Genomic DNA, 22,121 nt, shown 5'->3' with positions numbered 1-22,121 from the left:
GTAGGAACCTGCTTAAATTCATGAGCCAATCCCCAAATGGAATTAGTCTGACTTCTAAGAATTTAGCCCGCTCTCCCCTAATAACTCACTATCCACTCCAACAGCTCAGGCCATTTTAGAAACTTTCAAAAGAACAACTGGTATCTGAGAACATGTATTCTTATTTTCATGGCCTCAAGCCCAAGGGACTGTCCCTTAGTTACACTCACACCTTTTTTTTTTTTCCCACCCAAGCTGGAGTGTAATGGTGCGATCACAGCTCCATCGCAACGCTGACCTACCTGGTCCTTGTCATCCTCCCACCTCCACCTCCCACAGAGCTGGGACCACAGGCATGTGCCACCATAGCCAGCTAACTTTATTTTTGTAAAGATGGGGTCTCACTACACTGCCCAGGCTAACTATACCTTTTAATGTGCTCCTTGTCTTTAAAAACAGTATCATTGGCATGAGTTTTAATTCTGACCTGGAGATGCAAAACAATAAAATTTTTTATCTCGTAAAATAGAAGAGGTGTGGAAATTTTTGTAGGGAAAAAGAGAGTAGATTTGGTGGCAGGTGGTGAGTACAGAGGCCTGAAAGAAAATTTTCAGAAAAATTAAAGCCTCTTAAAATGTATGGCCTTAGTTTAGAAATACAAAATACCAGCCAGGCATGGTGGCTCAGGCCTGTAATTCCAGCACTTTGGGAAGCCAAGAAAGGGGGATCACCTGAGGTCAGGAGTTTGAGACCAGCCAGGCCAACAAGGTAAAACCCCATCTCTACTAAAAATAAAAAATCAGCCAGGCTTGGTGGAGGGCACCTGTAATCCCAGCTACTCAGGAGGCTGAGGCAGAATTGCTGGAACCCGGGAGGCAGAGGTTGCAGTGAGCCAAGACTGTGTCACTGCACTCCAGCCTGGACGACAGAGAGAGACTTCGTCTAAAAAGAAACATAAAATACCGTATTTATAAAATGGAGTTTTAAACAATCAAGTAATTCCATTAAAAGATGGAGAAGTATGAGAAAAAGAAACAACAGTTGATGGTGGGGGAAACAATTTCTTCCTTCCTTTTCTCCCAATATTTAAGACTAACATAGCAAACAAATATCCTTAGAATAAAAAAGGGTATCTCCCTGCCCCACTTTTTCCACTACTTATTCTGGGCCTGCAGGGCTGTCTTCTTCATTCTTCAGATAGTTACTGGGCACCTATTCAGGAAAGGGGCAGTAACAGGCACTTTGGAGACAGATGCATGTGATCCTGCACTGCAGGAATTCACCTGGACGGCAGTCAACATGTGTGAATGACAATGATACAAAATAGAAAGAGTAAGAGCCGGAAGAAGGGTAGATATTAATCATTAACGTGGAAACTGGAATTGGCTTCCAGTTAGTGGCTGAAAGATGTGAAGAAATTGAGGCTGGGGTATTAGGTAGGGCGACTAGGCGTATGCACCAAGTGAGCGAAGACACAAGACAGAAAATAGCAAGGAATTCAGCTCGGCTGGAGTGAAGGGTATGTGAAGCAAGGAGAGAAGGTGATGTTCACTGAGTGCTCACTAAGTGCCAGGCACATGTGCTAGCGGAAGGTTTCACATGTTTAAGGTTCAAGAAGAACTAGGGGAAATGAGTTTGGAGACATAATCTGGAGTGTGATCACAGAGGACCTTACAAAGCAAAATACTCGTTCTAAGAAGCAAAGGAGAATTACACACAGGAGTCCAGTTCAGCCCACAACTCATCTTTCCTGGGCCCTCTGTACCATCAGATCAAGCAGCTCTGCTATAGAGAGAGCAGGGGACCATGAGGTGACAGGAGGTGCATTCTTATTTCCAGAAGTCTCGCTGAGGCAACAGGCAAGCCAGGGACCGCTGATAAGGGTAAACTGTAATTTCTCAACGACAGCCCACTCCCACTCCTTCCCATTTCTGTCTCCACAGCTTGGAAAGCTTGAGCCTGCTCACTGTGAGCCACAAGGTGGAGATGTCTGGCAGGGCAGAACTCAGAGGAAGTCGTTTAGCCAGCCTAAGGTTACCATTAACACTTTGAGCCACTGCCGTGAGCTAATTTTTATGTTTGTTTTTTAAGTTTGGTTGAAATGTCACAAATGGAAAAATTAAGTAAAGCGCCCGGGTTAGCCACAAGACTGGACACACCTGGCTGCAAACCCAGCAAAAGAAACTTACTTCATTAGTAGGAGAGGCAGAGAGTGAAATTTACATCTGAAATCTGCCTACACCAGGAGAAAGTACTGAGGCCAAAGGCGCTGTCTGTTTTTACAGCTGTGTCAAGTCTTAGTTCTCTACTCTTACCAACACTCAGGAGTGCGGCAAGGGCCCAAGGAAAAACGGTCTCCAATCTCTTCAGCTGTAACTCAGCTCACAAAGATTTTTAAGAAGCAGTTAATGAAATAAAACAAGACCAGATGAGGTGATATAATGAACTTTATTTCCACAGCTAATTTATAAGTTTAAATCCCAAATAATGTTTTTTTAAAAAGTCAGAACACTCTAAATTATTGATGTGATTTTTGTAACCTCAAATTTAACACCTGCTTTTTTACCAACTTCACCAGTGATATATGAGTCTGCTCCATTTTTCACAATAGTTGGACTCCAAAAAGTTGGTGAAAAGCAAATTTTTATAAAATAAAAATTTTCCCACCAAATGAGACTGGAATTCTAATTTCAAAGGAGTTCTTGATAGAAATTTATGATTTGTCACTAATTCAAAAGTGGCTCTCTTACTCCTTGATCTTCCACACACCAATCCATTCAAAGCAATAGCCTCTAAGTTTTTGGCATGAGAAAAATCACTACTACTACGATCGGTTTTATAAATTCTATTTTTTATATGAGTTTTCTTATAGAGGTACACCTGGGATGCCAAATAACACAGAGACAGATTTGCAAATTACCACCTTCATAGATTTTCAAGCTGAAAGATGAAAACTTGGGGCTCATGTAGTTAGGCCTCCGCTACCCCCACCTTTCTTTTAATACAGAAACTGAAGCACAAAGGAGGAAAGATTTGCCAATCAGAGTGAGAACCAGGCCAGAATGGCCCTACACTGCCAATTACATCTCCCTAGCCACGTGTCCCATTTATAGGTTGTATACACACGGAAGACTGAGATCCCCTCTCACACACGCACATACACACACATGCACTCACACTCAATCATGCATGCACTCACAACTCACTGGCTAATATACAACTGTCTTGCCTATATAAGGCATGTCTGTTTATGCCATGAGGTTAGAAAGAAGGTATCAAGTTAATTATAGCAGAAAAGCAATAACAGGAACTCCCAAACTCTTCCAAATCTCTATTATTTTAAAATCATTATCCTTTACTTACAGTCTTTGTAACTAAACAGGAATTTGGGCACTTCTCCTCATGAAGGCAATTTAAGAGTCTGTATTGGGGGACCACTTAAACCTTGCTATTGTCCCCTACCCCACCCTGCGTCACTAGCAACATCCACATCACCTGGAAGCTTTTCAGAACTGTAGACTTTCTGGCCCCTGCCCTGAAACTTACTGAATCAGAATCTGTATTTTAACAAGAGCCTCAGGTGAACCGTGGGCACATTAAAGTCTGAGAAACGCTGATCTAAAACACTCCTTTATAGAGCAGCACCCTATCTACAACAATCCAAATAGAAAAAGCGGATGGATAAAATGAGATAAGGGAAAAGTCCCCCTAATTCCTTCAGGGCTGCACTGATAAACACTTGGATCAGAGACCGATAAATGTTAGCTTAAAAAGGATTCCAAAGGCTGGCATTCAATATATTCATTCATTTGGCAATTATTTATTCATTTGACAATTATTCATTCAACGTTTACTGATAAGCAATAAACTGAATAAGACGGTTTTCTGCTTTTATAAAACAGTTAAGTGGAAGGGACCCTGCATAAGAACGTGGGAGAAGGCTCAAGTGTTGACTACTGTGATGAAGCGATATAAGGAGGTCCAGAAGGAAATTCAAATGTGGGGAGAGGCAGCTAAAAGATTCCCGTGGTCCAGGACTCAGCAGCCTATGGCTCACTAAGCTATTCAGGATAGGGACAGCTGTGGCTCATCTGGCTCTAGTGAGCCAGCTTCCAGCAGAGTTTAGTCGACAATGATAAGAAGAACAGGTTCACTAAAGGAAGTGCTGCTGCATAACTGCCTGGCAATCAGCCAGGGCTTTGGCTGACCAGGAGGTATCCCTGGCCATCATTAAATGGGAACGAGATTGCCAACAGCACCGATGTCCTCTCTGCACTGCCGCTGCCCAGTGGGGCGGAAAGTACTTGAGGCATGGGCATGTGGGAACACCCAGCTGGATGAATACCTTAAAGGCTGCTGATGTCACTCTGGGCAGCTGTAAGTTGTGAAATATAAATTTGGTCCTCAACTCCTTTCCTAACAGACAACTCCTAAAATCTTTAGCCTCTCCAAACTGGTGTCTTTTTGTATGCTAATGATTGACTGGTGGCTGGCAGCCCTTAGGTAGCTTCAGGGGGCTGGTCACTGGAAGGATATCAAGAGAGGATTAGAAGGTTAGGACTTTCTGTCCCATCCCCCAACCTCCAAGGAAGGGAGAGGCTGACTGATTTCCAGTGGCCAGTGGTTTAATCAGTTGTGCCTACATAATGAAGCTTCCATAAAATCCCCAAAATGACTGGATTTGGAGCACTTCCAGACAGCTGAACAGGTGGAGGTTCCTGGATAGCTAGCTGTACACTAAGAAAGGCATGGAATCTCCTCACCCCTCCCACATCTTGTCCTATGCATCTCTTCATCTATATCCTTTGTAATATCTTTTAAACTAAACCGCTAATGAATAAGTTTCCCTCAATTCTGTGAGCCACTCCAGCAAATTAACTGAACCCAAGGAGAGGGTGGGGAACCCCCAATTTATAATCAGTTGGCCAGAAGCACAGGTAAAACAGTGTGGAGCTTGCAATTGGTGTGGGGAGTTGGGGGCAGTCTTGTGGGCAGAGTCCTCAACCTGTGGGATCTGATACTATCTCTAGGTACACAATGTTGGAATTGAACTGAGTTAGAGGACACCCAGCTGGTGACCCCTCTGAAGAATTGACTGCCTGTGTGCTTTGTGAGAAGAAACTCCCACAAATATGTCACAGAAGCCTTCTGTGTAATTGTAATTGATGGAGAGAACAGAAAAAAATACTTTTTTCCCCTATATTACACAGCAGCTAAGACAGCAAGAAAGCATAAGAGTGAGAAAAATGAAAAAGGAACCAAAGAGGATGATTACAAAGATATTCATCAACTCAAAAATGGTAACTTTTCTCCTTCCTTGAAGGAAAACATAAAAAATAAAGGTTACTTCTGGGGAGTTAGACCAGGGTGCAGGGGGCGGTGGTGCAGGACAGATGGGACACTTGTTTTTTACACTCTTACTGTTTGATTTCTATTCTATGAGCATATGTAACTTTTATAATATGTCTATAAACTTTGTTTACTTGTCAGTCCACAGGGAGAACTTTGCCCTGTAATGAAAGAAACCAAATTAACCCATTTCATGACCCAGTCATGGTTCTACTTTGAATGCTCCCAAGCTAGGAGGCAATGAAATGAGAATTAACAGGGAACTACAAGCTACTAAAACATGATCTACGGGCTGCTAAAATACACAATAGAAACAAAGGAAGATACTATGATCTGTATAACCAAACATATTCTAGTGTTTTGGTTTCATTTCTCTATTGTCATCAGATTCCATTTGACACACACACACACACACACACACACACACACACACACTATATATTCCCCTTTCTCAGGTTAATCATTAAATGTACCAATGTACATTTTCAGTAGGTATCTTACCAGACTCTTCTAGGCTGCTAGCGATCAAGGAGCTTGATTTCAGTTCGTGAGGACAGCGCAGGCCCCTTACCAGGGCCTTCCATCAGAACGAATTTACAGGACTGTTTCAAATATTGCACTGGTGTCAAAAGTATAATATCCTGAACTGGATTATCATTTGATTCCCCCCATTCACCAAATCCATCCCTCCTATCACCATGATTTGGGCTTTAAAATCCCATCTCCATACAAGATGACTTCACACTAGCAAATCACAATAATGTGTACACATAAAGTATCTGGGGAGTATTTTCTCCACAGAGGCAGAAAAAGTGACTTTAGCTGAACTGCCACTTGATATCAGGCAGCATTTCACGGAAATCTAAAAGCAAGCCCATTTTAGAACAGATAAAATTCCAAACTCAAACCCTTCACTGGAATTGTCCAGGACCAGAATCTAACAGCATTCACTTACCCCCATGACTCTGCCACGCTGCTGAACATCCTCCCACATAAAATGAACTATGATACGACACATGTACTTCCCACTCCGGCCTTCCTGCTTCATTCGGACTAGACACATCCTGGGTGGGAAGAAGACAAAAAGAGTCACTGGCTGTTTGCCTTTTTCATATCACACATTTCCACTGAAGTTCTCCTCATGAAAGAGTGAGTTTAGCAAAGGGCACCAAATCAAACTGGAAGTGAACTTATTTTAAAAAAGAACAACAACAAAAAAAACTTTCACTGAGATATAACAAAGATACTATTAAGTGCATAAATCTTAAGTGTACAGTCTGATGAATTTTTACATATTATACATATACCCACACAAGCACCACTCAGATCAAGACACAGATTATTTAGGGCACCCCTAAAGGCTCCCTCATACCTGGAGGGAACCACATTTTGTTGTTAGAAGATAAACAAGTCTGAATCCTTCATTTTACTGATGAAAGCAGGAGTCCTAAAGAAGAAAAGTAATTTGCCCAACACCAGAATCTGTAAAACTGGGTATACAACTGTGCCGCCCAATACAGTGGCTCCCTGTGGCTATTGAGCACATTAAATATGGCTCTAGTCAAAGCTGAGATGTGGCACAAATATAAGATTTCAAAGATTAAGTTCAAGAAAGAGAATATAAAATATCTCATTCATTTTTAATACTGCTTTCACATTGAAATAATATTTCAGATATACTGGCTTACATAAAACCTATTATTAAAATTAATTTGTTACTTTTTACTTTTTCAAATGTAGATACTGGAAAATTTTAAATTACACACATGGCTTGTGTTATATTTCTGTTGGATAACACTTGTCCAGAACACAGATCACAGAAAGTAATTGTCAAATTGTTTCTCCCACTACAACGTAAGCTCCAGTGAAGATAAAGATCAAGTCTGGTTTCTGTCAACATTTTATTTGCAGGGCTTAAGTACAGTAGGCACTCAATATACACTTGCTGAATAAATAAATGAATAAACACCACAGGGCCAAGTTTAGGGCCCTAGACCATATTGCCTTTAGTCAGGTCAAAGGGCTTTCTGCTCAAGACCTCACATAATCTAAACGTATAAGAATTATATTTTATTATATATAAGAATATAAGCAGCATCCCTAACTTTTTATAATTGTTTCTAATCTCATGACCATTATTCATTCTTTTTTGTTTGTTTTCTCCTTTTTGAGACAGGGTCTCATTCTGTCACCCAGGCAGGAGTGCAGTGGCACAAGCACAGCTCACTGTAGCCTCAACCTCCTGGGCTTAAAGGAGCCTCCTGCCTCAGCTTCCTGTGTAGCTGGGATCACAGGTGTGCACCAACAAGCCCAGCTAATTTTTTATTTCTTTGTAAAGACAGAGTCTCACTTTGTTGCCCAGGCAGGTCTCAAAGTCCTGGGCTCAAGACTTCCTCCCACTTCAGCCTCTCAAAGTGCTGGGATTACAGGTGTGAGCCACTGTGACTGGAACACCATACTTATTTTTACTGTCTTTCATTAAATAGCTTAGTAAGCAGCTACAATAGGATTACTCACCTAAAAGACAATGCCTGTCATAATTATGAAACAGTTGATTCAACCTGACAATTCTACCTCCATACATAATTGATCTTGCCAATTAAAATCCACCAGCAATGGTACAATGAAATGATTACAGCTTGGCCTGTTTCAACATCTCTGTTAATAACTAAGATGGAGAAAATAAAACATATTTATCAAATTTGCAGCTGACAAGAAGCTGGGCAGGAGAACAAATGTGCTAGATGACCCAAACATGAACCAAAAATACTTCAATAGATTGAATCTAACAAGATCAACTTAGCAGGGATAAATTCAGGATCCTGTATCTGGGTCTAAAAGAACAACTGTAAGAGTACAACACAGATGAGTCACGTACCTATGTGTGAAAAGCCTTACATGCTTAAGTTGACATTATATGCTCAGTAGGAATCAAGAGGATAACAATGTTGCCCTCCAAATTAATGTGATTTTAGATACATGCAAATATAGTATCGTCCATGTGTAAAGTGAGACTTTTGTTCTACTCAGCACAAACCAGAACCTATTTGGAATACTATCCACAGTTTTGAACATTATTTTTTAAATTTTTTTATTTTTTCCTTTCAGTGTTATCAAATGAACATTATATTTTAAGAGATAGGAGGACCAGATGTATCTTAAGAAGACCAAAAGATATTTAACCTGGAAAAAAGAGGAAAGTTGCCTTAGACATTGTAAAAAAGTGATTAAACTGTTTACCAAAGAGAATCAGGCCAGGCCTAGTAGCTCACACCTATAATCCGGCATTTGGGAGGCCAAGGCAGGAAGATCACTTGAGCCCAGATGTTTGAGACCAACACAGTGGGACCCCTATCTCTATGAAAAATATAAAAATTAGTCAGGTGTCATGACGTGTACCTGTAGTCCCAGCTACTCAGGAGGCTGAGGCAAGAGGATCCCTGGAGGACAAAAGGTCAAGGCTGCAGTGAGCCATGATGGTACCACTGAACTCCAGCCTGGGCTATGGAGTGAGACCCTGACTCAACAAACAAACAAAACCTAAGAGTCAGAATCAGAACCAATGGGCAGGCCTTAGAGGGAGAAAGATTTACTCGTCATTGAACAGCAAAATCAAAAGCTTACTAACAGGAATGCCTAAGGTTTTGTTTTGTTTTGTTTTTTAATTTTAGAGACACGGTCCTGCTCTGTCACCCAGGCTGGAGTGCAGCGGCACAATCATAGCCCACTGTAACTTCAAACTCTTGGTCTCAAGCCATCCTTCCACCTCAGCTTCCCAAAGCCCTGAGATTATAGGCATGAGCCACTGTACCTGACCTGAGTGTCTGAAGATTTGATTAATGAAACTGACAACCTCAAAAAGTAAGGAATTTGCCTGTCACTAAGAGGTGAATCAATACTTGGTGGGAACTTAGGTATGTGACAAAAGGTTGACTACATGGCCAGGTGCAGTTGTTCACACCTGTAATCCCAGCAATTTGGGAGGCCCAGGTGGGCAGATCAACTGCAGTCAGGAGTTCGAGACCAGCCTGGCCAACGTGGTGAAACTCTGTCTCTACCAAAAATACAAAAATTAGCTGGGCATGGTTGCCTGCGCCTGTAATCCCAGCTACTCCAGAGGCTGAGGCAGGAGAATCTCTTGAACTCGGGAGGCAGAAGTTGCGGTGAGCCAAGATCGCGACATTGTACTCCAGCCTGAGCAACAGAGCAAGACTCCATCTCAAAAGAAAAAAAGAAGGCTGACTTCATGACCCCTAATGAGATTTGTTGATATGACTCAAAATCTGTAGGCAAGGTGTAGTGGCTTACACCTGTAATTCCAGCACTTTGGGAGGCTAAGGTGGGTGGATCACCTGAGGTCAGGAGTTCAAGATCAGCCTGGCCAATACGGTGAAACCCCATCTCTCCCAAAAATTCAAAAAATTATCTGGGAGTGGTGGTACACACCTATAGTCCTAGCTACTGGGGAGGCTTAAACAGGAGAATTGCTTGAACCCAAGAGGCAGAGGTTGCAGTGAGCCGAGATTGAGCCATTCACTGCACTTCAGCCTGGGCAACACAGCAAAACTCTGTCTCAAAAAAAAAAAAAAAAACCAACCGTGTAACCTCTGACCCCAGCTAGCATTTAAGAAATAGCACTTTGTAGGCTGGGCATGGTGGCTTACACCTGTTAATTCCAGCACTTTGGGAGGCTGAGGTGGGTGGATCACTTGAGGTCAGGAGATCAAGATCAGCCTGGCCAACATGGTGAAACCCCATTTCTACTAAAAATATTAAAGTTAGCCAGGTATGATGACACACACCTGTAATCCCAGCTATACGGGACACTGAGGCAGAAGAATCACTTGAACCCGGGAGGCAGAGGTTGCAGTGAGGCCAAGATTGTGCCACTGTACTCCAGCCTGGGCAACAAGGCAAGACTCTGTCTCCAAAAAAAAAAAAAAAAACACAGCACTTTGTGACAATAATGAAACAGGTCACAGAAAAAGATACGGCTACTTTACAGGACATAGAGCATATTCTAAGGCAGAAACAATTTGGGGAAAAGTTCAACAGTCCTTTTTCATAAGACTTTTCTAAAAGTTAATCAAATCTGTTATGTCAGCCTCTCACCTGAAAAGACGCTGTGTTTTGATGCTTAAGTGTTGTCAGAGGCCAATTCATCAACAGCAATAGTGAGGTAATGGAATTCTTCATTTATTTGAAAATTCTGTAGTTTATTCATACACCTGCCCTCTGAGGTTTAAAAGGCACAGATTTTCTCAGACCATAAACTTTCTAACGGTACTGACACGGGATGAAGTGTTTTTTGTTTCACAGCACAGGTTGTTCTACAGCCCTTACAGATAACAGTGGGCTCAAATGGTTATTCAGTTGAAAAGATACGGCGAAATGAAGACACTTTCAAAATGGTGACTGACAATTTTCACTCAATGAACATAGGAGTTCCTATTGTGTGAAGGCGTACAGCTGGATGCTGTGGGGATTAGATGGCTAAAACTAGAACCCAGCTTTTAAGGAGTAGTTTCCTCTAGGGGAGATAAGATATGCTAGGCCGGGCGCGGTGGCTCAAGCCTGCAATCCCAGCACTTTGGGAGGCCGAGGAGGGTGGATCACGAGGTCCGCAGATAGAGACCATCCTGGTCAACATGGTGAAACCCCGTCTCTACTAAAAATTACAAAAAAAATTAGCTGGGCACGGTGGCGCGTGCCTGTAATCCCAGCTACTCAGGAAGCTGAGGCAGGAGAATTGCCTGAACCCAGGGGGTGGAGGTTGCGGTGAGCCGAGATCGCGCCATTGCACTCCAGCCTGGGTAACAAGAGCAAAACTCCATCTCAAAAAAAAAAAAGAAGATATGCTACACATAAACAGCCCTAAAACCACCAAAACTCATCCTCTCAAGCTCCATTGCACTCTCCTCTTGGGAGAGGATGAGTTTTGGTTGAGTAGAATCACAGAAAGCTTCATGGAAAATGAAACACTATACCTGGATCTTGGAAGAATAAGCTGAAGTTGAACAGGTGGAGACAAAAAACAAAGGGAATGTCCAACTGATGGAATGTTCTAAGCAAAGGTAGGGCCATGGAAGAGTTCTGGATGTTAAGGTAACAGTGAATTGCTAGATTGTGGAGAGGGCAGGGTATAGGATGCAGAAAACTGAAGCCAGAAAGGTCATGAAGAGCTTTGAAATGACTTGCCAAGAAAAAGTATGGACTTTACTCAGCAGACAGCAGCCAGCTCCTGGCAAGAAGATGCGCTCCTTAGCACTGAGAGCAGATGAGTCTCTGAGAAGTTAACCCTTTAAATATCATCAGGGCTGGAAAAGGACAAATTTGGTGAATATAGTCATGCACCACACAATGACATTTTGGTCAACAACAGACCACACATGTGAGAGTAGTCCTGTAAGATTATAATGGAGCAGAAAAATTCCTATCATCTGGTCTTGATGATCCTGACCTTGTAGAGGCCTAGGCTAATGTGAGTGTTTGTGTCACAGTTTGGTTTTGTTCTTTTTTTACAGACACAGGGTTTTACTTTGTCACCCAGGCTGGAGTGCTGTGATACAATCATAGCCCACTGTAACTTCAAACTCTTGGGACTCAAGCTATCCTCCTGCCTCAGCATCCCAAGTGCTAGGACTACAGGTGCATGCCACTACGCCCAGATAAATTCTTTAATTTTTTGTAGAGACAGGGTCTCACCATCTTGCCCAGGCTGGTCTCAAATTCCTGGGCTTAAGTGATCTACCTTGGCCTCCCAAAGTGCAAAGATACAGGCATGAGCCACTGCGCCCAGCTTTATGTCTTAATTTTTTAAGTAGAACATAAAATTTAAAAAACAGAAAAAAGCTTATAGAATAACAATATAAAGAAAGCTGTATAATGTGTGCTTTAAGCTGTATTATAAAATGTAAGAGTCAAAAAGGTTTTTAGGCTGAGTGCAGTGGCCCACACCTGTTAATTCCAGCACTTTGGGAGGCCAAGGTAGGTGGATCACTTGAGATCAGGAGACCAGCCTGGCCAACATGTTGAAACCCCACCTCTATTAAAAATACAAAAATTAACTGGGCTTGGTGGCGTGTGCTTGTAGTCCCAGCTACCCGGCAGGGTGAGGCAGGAGAATCACTTGAACCCAGGAGGCAGAGGTTACAGTAAGCTGAGATCACATCACTGTACTCCAGCCTGGGCAACAGTGCAAGAAGACTCTGTCTAAAAGAAAAAAATTTTTAAAGAAGTTTATAAAGTAAAAATGTTACAGTAAGCTAAGTTTAATTTATTATTGAAGAAAAAAAATTTTAATAAATTTAGTGTAGCCTATGGCCTGGTGCAGTAGCTCATGCCTGTAATCCCAGCACTTTGGAAAGCCAAGGCGGGAGGACTGCTTGAGCCCAGGAGTTCAAGACCAAGCAAGGTAACAAAATGAGACCCCACCTCTACCAAAAAATATAAAAATTAGCCAAATGTGGTGGTATCTGCAGTCCCAGCTACTGAGGAGGCTGAGGTGGGAGGATTGCTTGAGCCTGGGAGGTCAAGGCTGCAGTGAGCTATGATCGCAGCACTAAACTCTGGCCTGGATGACAGAGTGAGAACCTGTCTCAAAAAAAATTAGCTTGGCTTAAGTATACAGTGTTTATAAAGTCTACAGTAGTGTACAATAATGTCCTAGGCCTTCATGCTTACTCACTATCCATTCACTGACTCACCCAGAGCAACTTCTGGTTCTGTAAGCTCTATTTATGGTCAGCGCTTTATACAAGAAGACCATTTTCTATTTCTTATATTGCATTTTTACTATACCTTTTTCTATGTTTACATACATTCAGGTACACAAATGCTTAGCATTATGTTGTAAGTGCTTACAGTATTCAGAACAGTCATAAGCTGTACAGGTTTATAGCCTTGGAACCACAGTCATACCACACATCCTAGGTATATAATAGGCTATACCACCTAGGTTTGTATAAGTATATTCTGTGATGCCCACACAATAAAGAAATGCCTAATGATGCATTTCTCAGGACATGTCCCCATCATTAAGTGACACACGACTGAATTTACTTTAGTAGAACTATTGTTTTCAGAATATTCTAATCCAGAAATCTAAAGATTATACCTGCCTCTTGAGAAATATGCAACGAGCAAAGATTGTTATAACCTGTACTTAATTTTGCTGATACTAACAGTTTAGAAAACATGGATTGACGCCTGAAAATAAAAGGAGGGCAAATTCTCGTTACTCCTAAAACATTGGACCCAATAAGTTCAACAGACCTTTACGTGACGCAGAACACTCAAACATCCTAACTCCTCATTTAACATCACAGATAGATTCTTGGAAACTGTAACTTTAAGCTTAACAACATCATAGCTCACTGCAGCCTTGACCTCCCAGGCTCAACGAAACCTATTTTACCATAGGCTAAGTGACATAAACAAGAGTTATATTCCTACAGTATACTTCTGGTCACAAAAACACCATTAAGCTTCTAAATAAAGACCCAAAACACTTCTAATATTAAACACTGAAATAATGTGAGCTATGCATACATTATGGCAGGAAAGAGACCCACACCGACTCCAATAAGGATAATGTAGACATGCCAATTCGCCTCGTGTGGGCACAGCTTTGGGATGTGGGAGGAAACAGGAGGACCCGGAGAAAACCCACCCAGACATGAACAAAACAGGCAAACTCCACACAGACAGTGGGCCCAGATGAGGAATTGTTACTTTTTTCCTCATCACTTTTATAACAAAATAACATTGAACAACACAATGTAATTTGAAGAAATACTATACAAAGCTCTATAAACAAATCTCATTACACATAAAGTTATAAGACCCAAGCAAAGAATCAGTCTTTCTATCAAAGGAAGTTACTGAAGATGCCCATGAGTTCTACGGGGAAAGTAAGATTCTGATCCACAGGGCTATCCAATCACCACACTCAGCTAATCAAATGCTCGACTAATTCTTTCCCTGATTTTGTGAATCAAATTCACTAGGCAGTTAAGGACAGAAAAGTAGTCCTGTTGTGAAGGACTTTTTTGTTTATCCTCTTCAAGGGAAAAGCAGAGCTGAAGGCTGGGCTGAAATCTCAAGACAGTCAGCTGCCTGGAATATCCAGACAAGCAGCTGAATAGCAATTCTTAGGCCCCCTGACCTTGAAGCCTATCATGTTCAATTTACTCTTGTTTAGTAACTGCTCTCAATAGGTAATACAGGCACATACTAATAAAAACCAAGTCTTCTTCCTACCTTCATCCCCCGCCAACTAGTTCCTCTCCAAAGGCAACCTCAGCTACTAGTCACTTAGGAGTCCTTTCACATCTAATCTATACACACACGTTTATGTATGTATGTATTCTTTTTACATAAATGGTACCTTCTTTATGTTCCTTTTGTGCTAGCACTCTACACAAACTGTCTTTTTTTTTTTTTTCAAGACAAAGTCTGGCTCTATCACCCAGTCAGGAAAGCAGTGGTACAATTTCAGCTCACTGCAACCTTTGCCTCCTGGACTCAATCCATCCTTCCACCTCAGCCTCCCACGTAGCTGGGACTTCAACCATGCCCAACTAATTTTTGCATTTTCTGTAGAGATGGGATTTTACCACGTTGCCCAGACTGGTCTCATACTCGCTTGGCCTCCCGAAGTGCTGGGATTACAGGCATAAGCCACCACACCCGGCCAACATACTATTCTTAGACTTTAAGAAAAAATTACATCTGATATTGGAATGGAAGGATAGAAGTGAAGAAATCTCAACTCCAACTCTGTGTTTTATCCACAGATACCACTGTTACCCCAGTGAAAACTTTTTTGGACACCAGAGGTAATAGATTCTTGCTAATTTATAAGACCATGTTAGGGTGACATCTGAGTGATGCTGAATTCAACTAGTTTATCTGGCAATTTTTTTTGTATTCTAAATAATGACTAACAGGAAGAGAGAGAGAGAGAGAAAGGAAGAAAGGAAGAAAAGAAAGAAAGAAAGAAAGAAAGAAAGAAAGAAAGAAAGAAAGAAAGAAAGAAAAACTTAAATAGCAAAAATGGACAAGTGCTAAAATTTACAGTTAACACAACTATGTGCCAGGCACTAGGCCCAGTGATTTGGATGTATTATTTTTCCTGATCTTCACAACAACTCCATGAAGCTGATACTTGTGTCCTACTGTCTTCATTCCACAGGTGAGAAAACTGAGTCTTAGAGAAGTAACTTGCCCAAAGTTACAAATCTATTAAGTGTTAAAACTGAGATCTGAACTTAGACAATCTGATTCCAGAATTCTACTAAGGTTTTTTTTGTTTTTGTCTCCTTTAATGATTAGAACAAACCCTTCAGAATCTATTTACCCTATTTTTCATTCAGTCCTCACAAGTACAGTAATTAAACTTCAAAACTAGCATCATGTTAGAAATAACACATCAGAAAAAATAAAAAGACTGGCTAATTGGAGGCAAGCATACCTATAACAAAAAGTAATTGCTGCAGCCTAACAGGAAAAGAATAAATAAACATTTTATTTAGTATAGACACAAAAAAATAGCAAAACGACTGAGGTTCAACAGGTACAACTCAAAGACAATAGTCTGGCAAATTACTGTTAAGAGTTATCAGGATATCCTGAATCATCCAGAAAAGGTTGAAGTATGTTGAAAGGTCAAAGAAAAATAAATAGGCCAGGCATAGTTGCTCATGCCTGTAACCCCAGCACTTTGGGAGGCTGAGGCAGGCAGATCACCTGAGCTCAGGAGTTCGAGACCAGCCTGGACAATTTGGTGAAACTTCATCTCTACAAAAAACACAAAAATTAGTGAAGCACAGTGGCACATGACTATAGTCCCAGCTACTTGGGAGCCTGAGGCAGGAGAATCGCTAGAGCCCCAGAAGTGGAGGCTGCAGTGAGCTATGATTGTGCCACTATACTCAAGCCTGGGAGACAGAGCGAGATACTGTCTCAAAAAAAAGGAAGAAAGGAAGAAAGAAAGGGAAGAAGGGAGGAAGGGGGAAAGGAGGGAGGGAGAAAAATAAATAAAACAAGTCAAAATGGTTAATAAATATAAAAGACTTGAAGATCCTGGTACCCACTGCAAAACAAAGCCAATACTTGTCACAGACTCTGACCATGTAATGATAATGTTGAATCATTAAGTATTTCACAAAACAGCTTACTGCACGATATTATGAGGATATCATGAGTGTATATCCTCATAATAAATGCCTAAATTTAACACTGAGAGGTCAAATTACATTTTGCTCCTGATTTAAAGTCATATCAGAGCTCTGTTAGATATAAGGGGGAACTAAGAAGGGCAGGGGGCATTGTGGAGGCAATAAAACACTTCCATGCTAAAACATAATAAAACTGCTCTTAAGAATGCAGGCCCGGCATGGTGGCTCACATCTATAATCCCAGCACTTTGGGAGGCCGAGGCAGGCAGATCACCTGGGGTCAGGAGTTCGAGCCTGGCCAAGCTGGTAAAACCTCATCTCTACTAAAAATACAAAAATTAGCTGGGTGTGGTGGCAGGCACCTGTAATCCCAGCTATTTGGGAGGCTGAGGCAGGAGAATTGCTTGAACCCAGGAGGTAGAGGTTTCAGTGAGCCGAGATCACACCATTACACTCCAGCCTGGGCATCAATAGTCAGAGACTGTCTCAAAAAAAAAGCAAAATATCAGTGTGCCATAGTCAGAGACTGTCTCAAAAAAAAAGCAAAATATCAGTGTGCCAATCTGTATCCAGGTGAAAAAAAAAAAAAAAAGCAAAATAAACTTTAAAAACGATTTTGTAATGAAAAAGATGCCTATATTAATTAACTAATCATTCATTGAACAAGTATTTACTACGAATATAGACTGAATCTATGCAGAAGCTACTACTCTCTGTTTAGGATCAACTCAAGTTGCTCTTCCCAAAGTTGATGTGTCACCCAGGCTGCAGTACAGTGGCACAATCTCAGCTCACCACAACCTCTGCCTTCCAGTTCAAGAGATTCTCTTGCCTCAGCCTCCTGAATAGTTGGGATTACAGGCACCTGCCAATACATTCAGCTAATTTTTTTTTTTTTTTTTTGAGACAGAGTCGCCCAGGCTGGAGTGCAGTGGCACAATCTCTGCACACTACAACCTCCACCTACTGGGTCCAAGCGATTCTCTTGCCTCAGCCTCCTGAGTAGCTGGGATTACAGGTACATACCACCACGCCCAGCTAATTTTTGTATTTTTAGTAGAGATGGGGTTTCACCATGTTGGTCAGGCTGATCTCGAACTCCTGAACTTGTGATCCCCTCTTCTTGGCCTACCGAAGTGCTGGGATTACAGGTGTGAGCCACCACACCTGGCCTGATGATGTTCTTAAACCCAAAATTTATTATTTAGGTTTCAAGCCTCACAGTATTATCCTTGTCTCTCAGTGATTCCAGCGGTTCATACATAATACTGATCTCTTTTACATGTAAGAAAGGCAAATAACCCAGCTAGCAAAGTACAGAAGAAAAGGAGTGTTCAAACCTGGTACCCAAGTATCTCTAAAAGGCAAGCATGGAGACAGGAGACAAAGGAAGAAAACCTTACTCGCCAGGAGTATCAAATAATAAAGGGCTGACGCTATCAATCCTGCCTTATGGAAAACAATAATGATTACTACGGTTTGCTAAGTCCTGTAATGAGATACATTTAAGATACATTTACATTCATTCTCTCTCTCAGGACATTATAACTGTCCCCATTTCACAGAAAAGAAAACACACTCTGAAGAGGTTAAGTAACTTAAGGTTGCACAGTAGAGAAGCAGCTGGAATGAAGCCTGAGCTCCCTACTTTTTCCCCCGTTCTGTGACAGCACAGCACCAAGAACCTCTTTCTACTAAATAAGACAAGTCGGAAGGCAACAACCCTGTCTGCAGAGTTCAAAGGAACAGGAGTTTCCTAGCTATGATTTCCTCCTCTCAGCCTAAAACTGGGAGGGAAGATTCTTGTTATTCCTGACGCTGACCTCCTGCCAGGTACTGGCAGCTCTGAGCATCCTGTCTCGCTTGCTCTGTTTGGGTCCTCTGACAATGCCAGTTGTGTTTTGGCATTGTTTCTCCCACGTGGCAGCTTATAAGCTGCTTAGAGCAGAACTGATTTTGAATTCAATAAAGACTAGTGGGCACTTGGGCAGGTTTGTCACTCTGGCTGCTATGAAGAAATCCCAAAGGGGACTTTCACGCAGCTTGTTTCCCTTACTCTGTCACTAGCTGAGGCCAAGAAAGCAGAGCCTAGATGGCTACTCTGAAGCCCCAGCAGTGTGCTAATGAATGAGTTTATTGATCTGTAAGCTGGCATGCTGACCCTTTTCCAGGGCTGTGTACATGGCTATCTCCACCTGGTTTCCCAAACTCCCTCACCATTAAGCCTAACCCTTTTGTGGCATGAGGACCACAAAACAGCCTGTGGGCAAACAGACAAGTTGGATGAGGCACTTCCTGAAGCCATCTCACCTGACAACAAGCTCCTCCAAGAGCTACACCTGGCCTGCAGCTTGCCTGTCAGATCCACTATAAAGAACAAGCCACTGGGTAGCAGGTATCAGAGCACTTAGGGTAGGCAATGTTGGCAAAATGCTGCTGCATAGGCCTTTGGTTAGGGCAATAATGTGTGGGTGTTTGAACACTGCAACTCTCGCTGGGAGAGGGGAAAAGAAGATGTGCACGTGGTCAAGGCTCACCATGTAAAGCAGGCCTGGAGTTGCTGGAATCCAGCAGAAGCCTGAATGCCTGACAGCTACATCAAAACTGCTGTGGTGGTTTTAAAGAGCCCTCTTGCAGAGGCTGCCACTGTCTGCCGGGGCAGTTCTCTCTGCACTAGACTGGCACCAGTCTGCTTTCTAACCCCTTCCCATCTCCATACTTTAACTCCTTCTCTTCTTTCCCAAAGGCTTCTTCTCTTCAGCTCATAAAATCGTTCCAGTGTTTCCCCATTTTAAAATAAATAAACAACTAAATGCTTCCCTTTGAAACTGTTTTTCCCTTAAGTGATCATCCCCTCATTTGAAACTTCTTAAAAAGTAGTTTACAATAACTTCTTCCCCTCTTAATAATTCCTCAATCCAGTCGGGCACAGGGGCTTACGCCTGTAATCCCAGCACTTTGGGAGGGCGAGGCAGGCAGATCACCTGACGTCTGGGGTTCAAGACCAGACTGATCAACATGGAGAAACTCTGTCTCTACTAAAAATACAAAATTAGCCAGGCATGGTGGCGCATGCCTGTAATCCCAGCTACTCAGGAGGCTGAGGCAGGAGAATTGCCTGAACCCAGGAGGCAGAGGTTGCAGTGAGCCAAGATCCCACCACTACACTCCAGCCTGGGCAATAAGGGTGAAACTCCATCTCTAAATAAATAAATTAATTAATTAATCCCTCAATCCCACATCCTCTGTTCTAGCCCACAGAAGACCAAGGCAACTGCTTTCCTTGACCAGCCCCAGGCAACCCCCCTGCCCCCATGTACATCACCCTGTGCTAGTTTCAGGTTGACCTGTGGTCTGTCCTGGGACACAGATAGTGAGCATGAGAAATACAGTGCCCAGCATATGGCTGGTGATCCGTAAATGTTTGCTATGCTCACATGAAATGTTCATACTTGGGAAGAGACCCCTATCCCCTGACCACCAGACAGAACAATCACAAAGAAAGGAAAGAGTTTAGGAGGGGCAGGTAATTTTAGTTAACTTCAGAGTTGTCTCAGGCCCTCCACTACTGAGTAAGTGGCCTGAGACGATTCCCTTAAAATTGCCAAAACTGTCTCCCCATTTGCAAAATGAGAGAACTGGACTAGATCTGTACTACTTTTTAAACTGCATTCTGAGTTTCCATGGAGCTACTTAAGGGTGTTTTTTCAGTGGGCATGTTGTGAAGATGTGAAGCAAGCAGGTCCTTCCCACCTCCTTTAATCATATATATCATGTATGATGGCTGAGCATAAGAGTTCTTTTTTAAAAAGGACTCTGCTGATAAAAAGTTTGAAAACCACCAGATCCCTCTACCTGGAAGGTTTTTCATCCACTCTTCACTTGCTAACTTCTACTCACTCTTTAGGTGTAAATGTAAATGTCCTCTTCAGTGAAGTCTTCCCTGACTGACCCACCCCTAAATTAGGTGCCCTGCTTCTCCCACGTAGCCTTGTCACTTCCTCTCATGGCACGTATCACAGTTATCTTTTATTAGCAATTTGTTTAATGTCTCTCTTCTCATCTAAGCCATAAGAGGGCAGGAAATAAATTTGTCTGCTGTACACCATATCCTCAATCAAGAGAATAAATGCCCTAATTTTATAAATCTATGTTTAAGAATAAGTAGGTACTTAAGTATTCATTAATGTTAATTTAAGTACGTAATTAGTTACTTTAGTAGTTATAATTACTAAAGAGGAAAGCAACTTAATGCTTTGAGTTAGCCAGAGCAGCACTTGAATTTCCTCTCCACCACATTCTAACTACTTCTTTGGGAATGCCCCCTGACTTTTCTAAGCCCCTGATACCTCATATGTAAAATGAGAATATATAAAACATCAAGTAGTAATTATATTTATGAAATACCCGACTTTAAAATAATTTTTAAAAACAGACTACATTTTACTCCCATCCTACCTCCATCACAGGTATGTTCTAATTTTATTTGTTCCATTCCACTTTATAAAAGTAATTTCTGCATTGAGAAGGTACAAGTGCTCCATGACAATTTGAAAAGGGGAGTCCCTACAAATCTGTTAACACTTACAATGCCAACACAAATTCTAATGACATAAATCTCCCTGCCCAGAAGAAAGGGAAGGAGATTATAATAATAATACCTGAATCGATACTGAAGGAAAAACAGGAACTTGTCAGCTGGAGAGGAGGGGGAAGGGCCTTCTAGGCAGAAGAAACTCCGTACAGAAGACTTGATATTTCTACTACACAGTTTGGCTTTTTCTTGCAGAAAAGGGAGTAGTGACAGTAATGGTGCCTAGAATAGCAACAAAGGAGACTAGTAAAGGCACCATAAGTCACATTTGATCAGATATGAATGCCATGATATGAAACTTGTATTCTTCTTCTTTTTTTTTTGAAATGGAGTCTCACTCTTGTCGCCCAGGCTGGAGTGCAGTGGCACGATCTCAGCTCACTGCAACTTCCACCTTCTGGGTTCGAGTGACTCTTGTGCTTTAGCCTCCTGAGTTGCTGAGACTACAGGCACCCACCACCATGCCTGGCTAATTTTTTTGTATTTTTAGTAGAGATGGGATTTCACCAAGTTGGCCAGGCTGGTCTTGAACTCTTAACCTCCGGTGATCTGCCCACCTCGGCCTCCCAAAGTGCTGGGATTACAAGCATGAGCCACCATGTCTGGCCAAAACTTGTATTTTATTCTGAGAACAATGGAGAACATTAAGGAGTGAGTGCATGTGCGTACGTATGTATATGTGTCTGTGTGTACTGACCCCATTTGTACTGAGAAGGCCAATGGAATGGGGGTATAGGGAAGCTATAGGCCAAAGACCACTTTTCAAGTACTGCTGGTTGCAACTCAGTGAAATCAGTTTAGTGAGTGACAACTTCATTGTCTGTTTAAAATGAATTCAAATGGAATAGAAAATATAGGGGGTTCCCTCTCTCAGCCTTGGAGCACCCCTCCCTCTGTCTCTGTACAAAGGAGCTTCTTCTTTCTTCCTTTCCCCTTCTTTCTTGCCTATTAAACTCCCTAATCCTTAAAACTTTAAAATAAAAAAAAAAAAGAAAAGAAAAAGAAAATATCAGAGATTA

General features: G+C 41.9%; 1 protein-coding gene across 8 annotated transcripts in view; it reads right to left on the bottom strand.

Moving 5' to 3' along the window:
- Nucleotides 1-22,121, bottom strand: part of UQCC1 (ubiquinol-cytochrome c reductase complex assembly factor 1) — a 115,497-nt gene that overhangs the window by 40,570 nt on the left and 52,806 nt on the right. For all 8 annotated transcript variants that reach the window (XM_054255066.2, XM_078371049.1, XM_002747246.5 and 5 more), the window contains one exon: nucleotides 6,284-6,392. In XM_054255066.2, coding sequence (XP_054111041.2) covers nucleotides 6,284-6,392 — 109 coding nt within the window. The remainder of the gene's footprint in view (nucleotides 1-6,283; nucleotides 6,393-22,121) is intronic.

Source organism: Callithrix jacchus, chromosome 5 (assembly GCF_049354715.1).
Source record: "Callithrix jacchus isolate 240 chromosome 5, calJac240_pri, whole genome shotgun sequence".
In the NCBI taxonomy this organism is placed as follows: domain Eukaryota; kingdom Metazoa; phylum Chordata; class Mammalia; order Primates; family Cebidae; genus Callithrix; species Callithrix jacchus.
The sequence above is the reverse complement of the archived record's forward strand: the minus strand, read 5'-3'. Positions and strand labels throughout refer to the sequence as shown.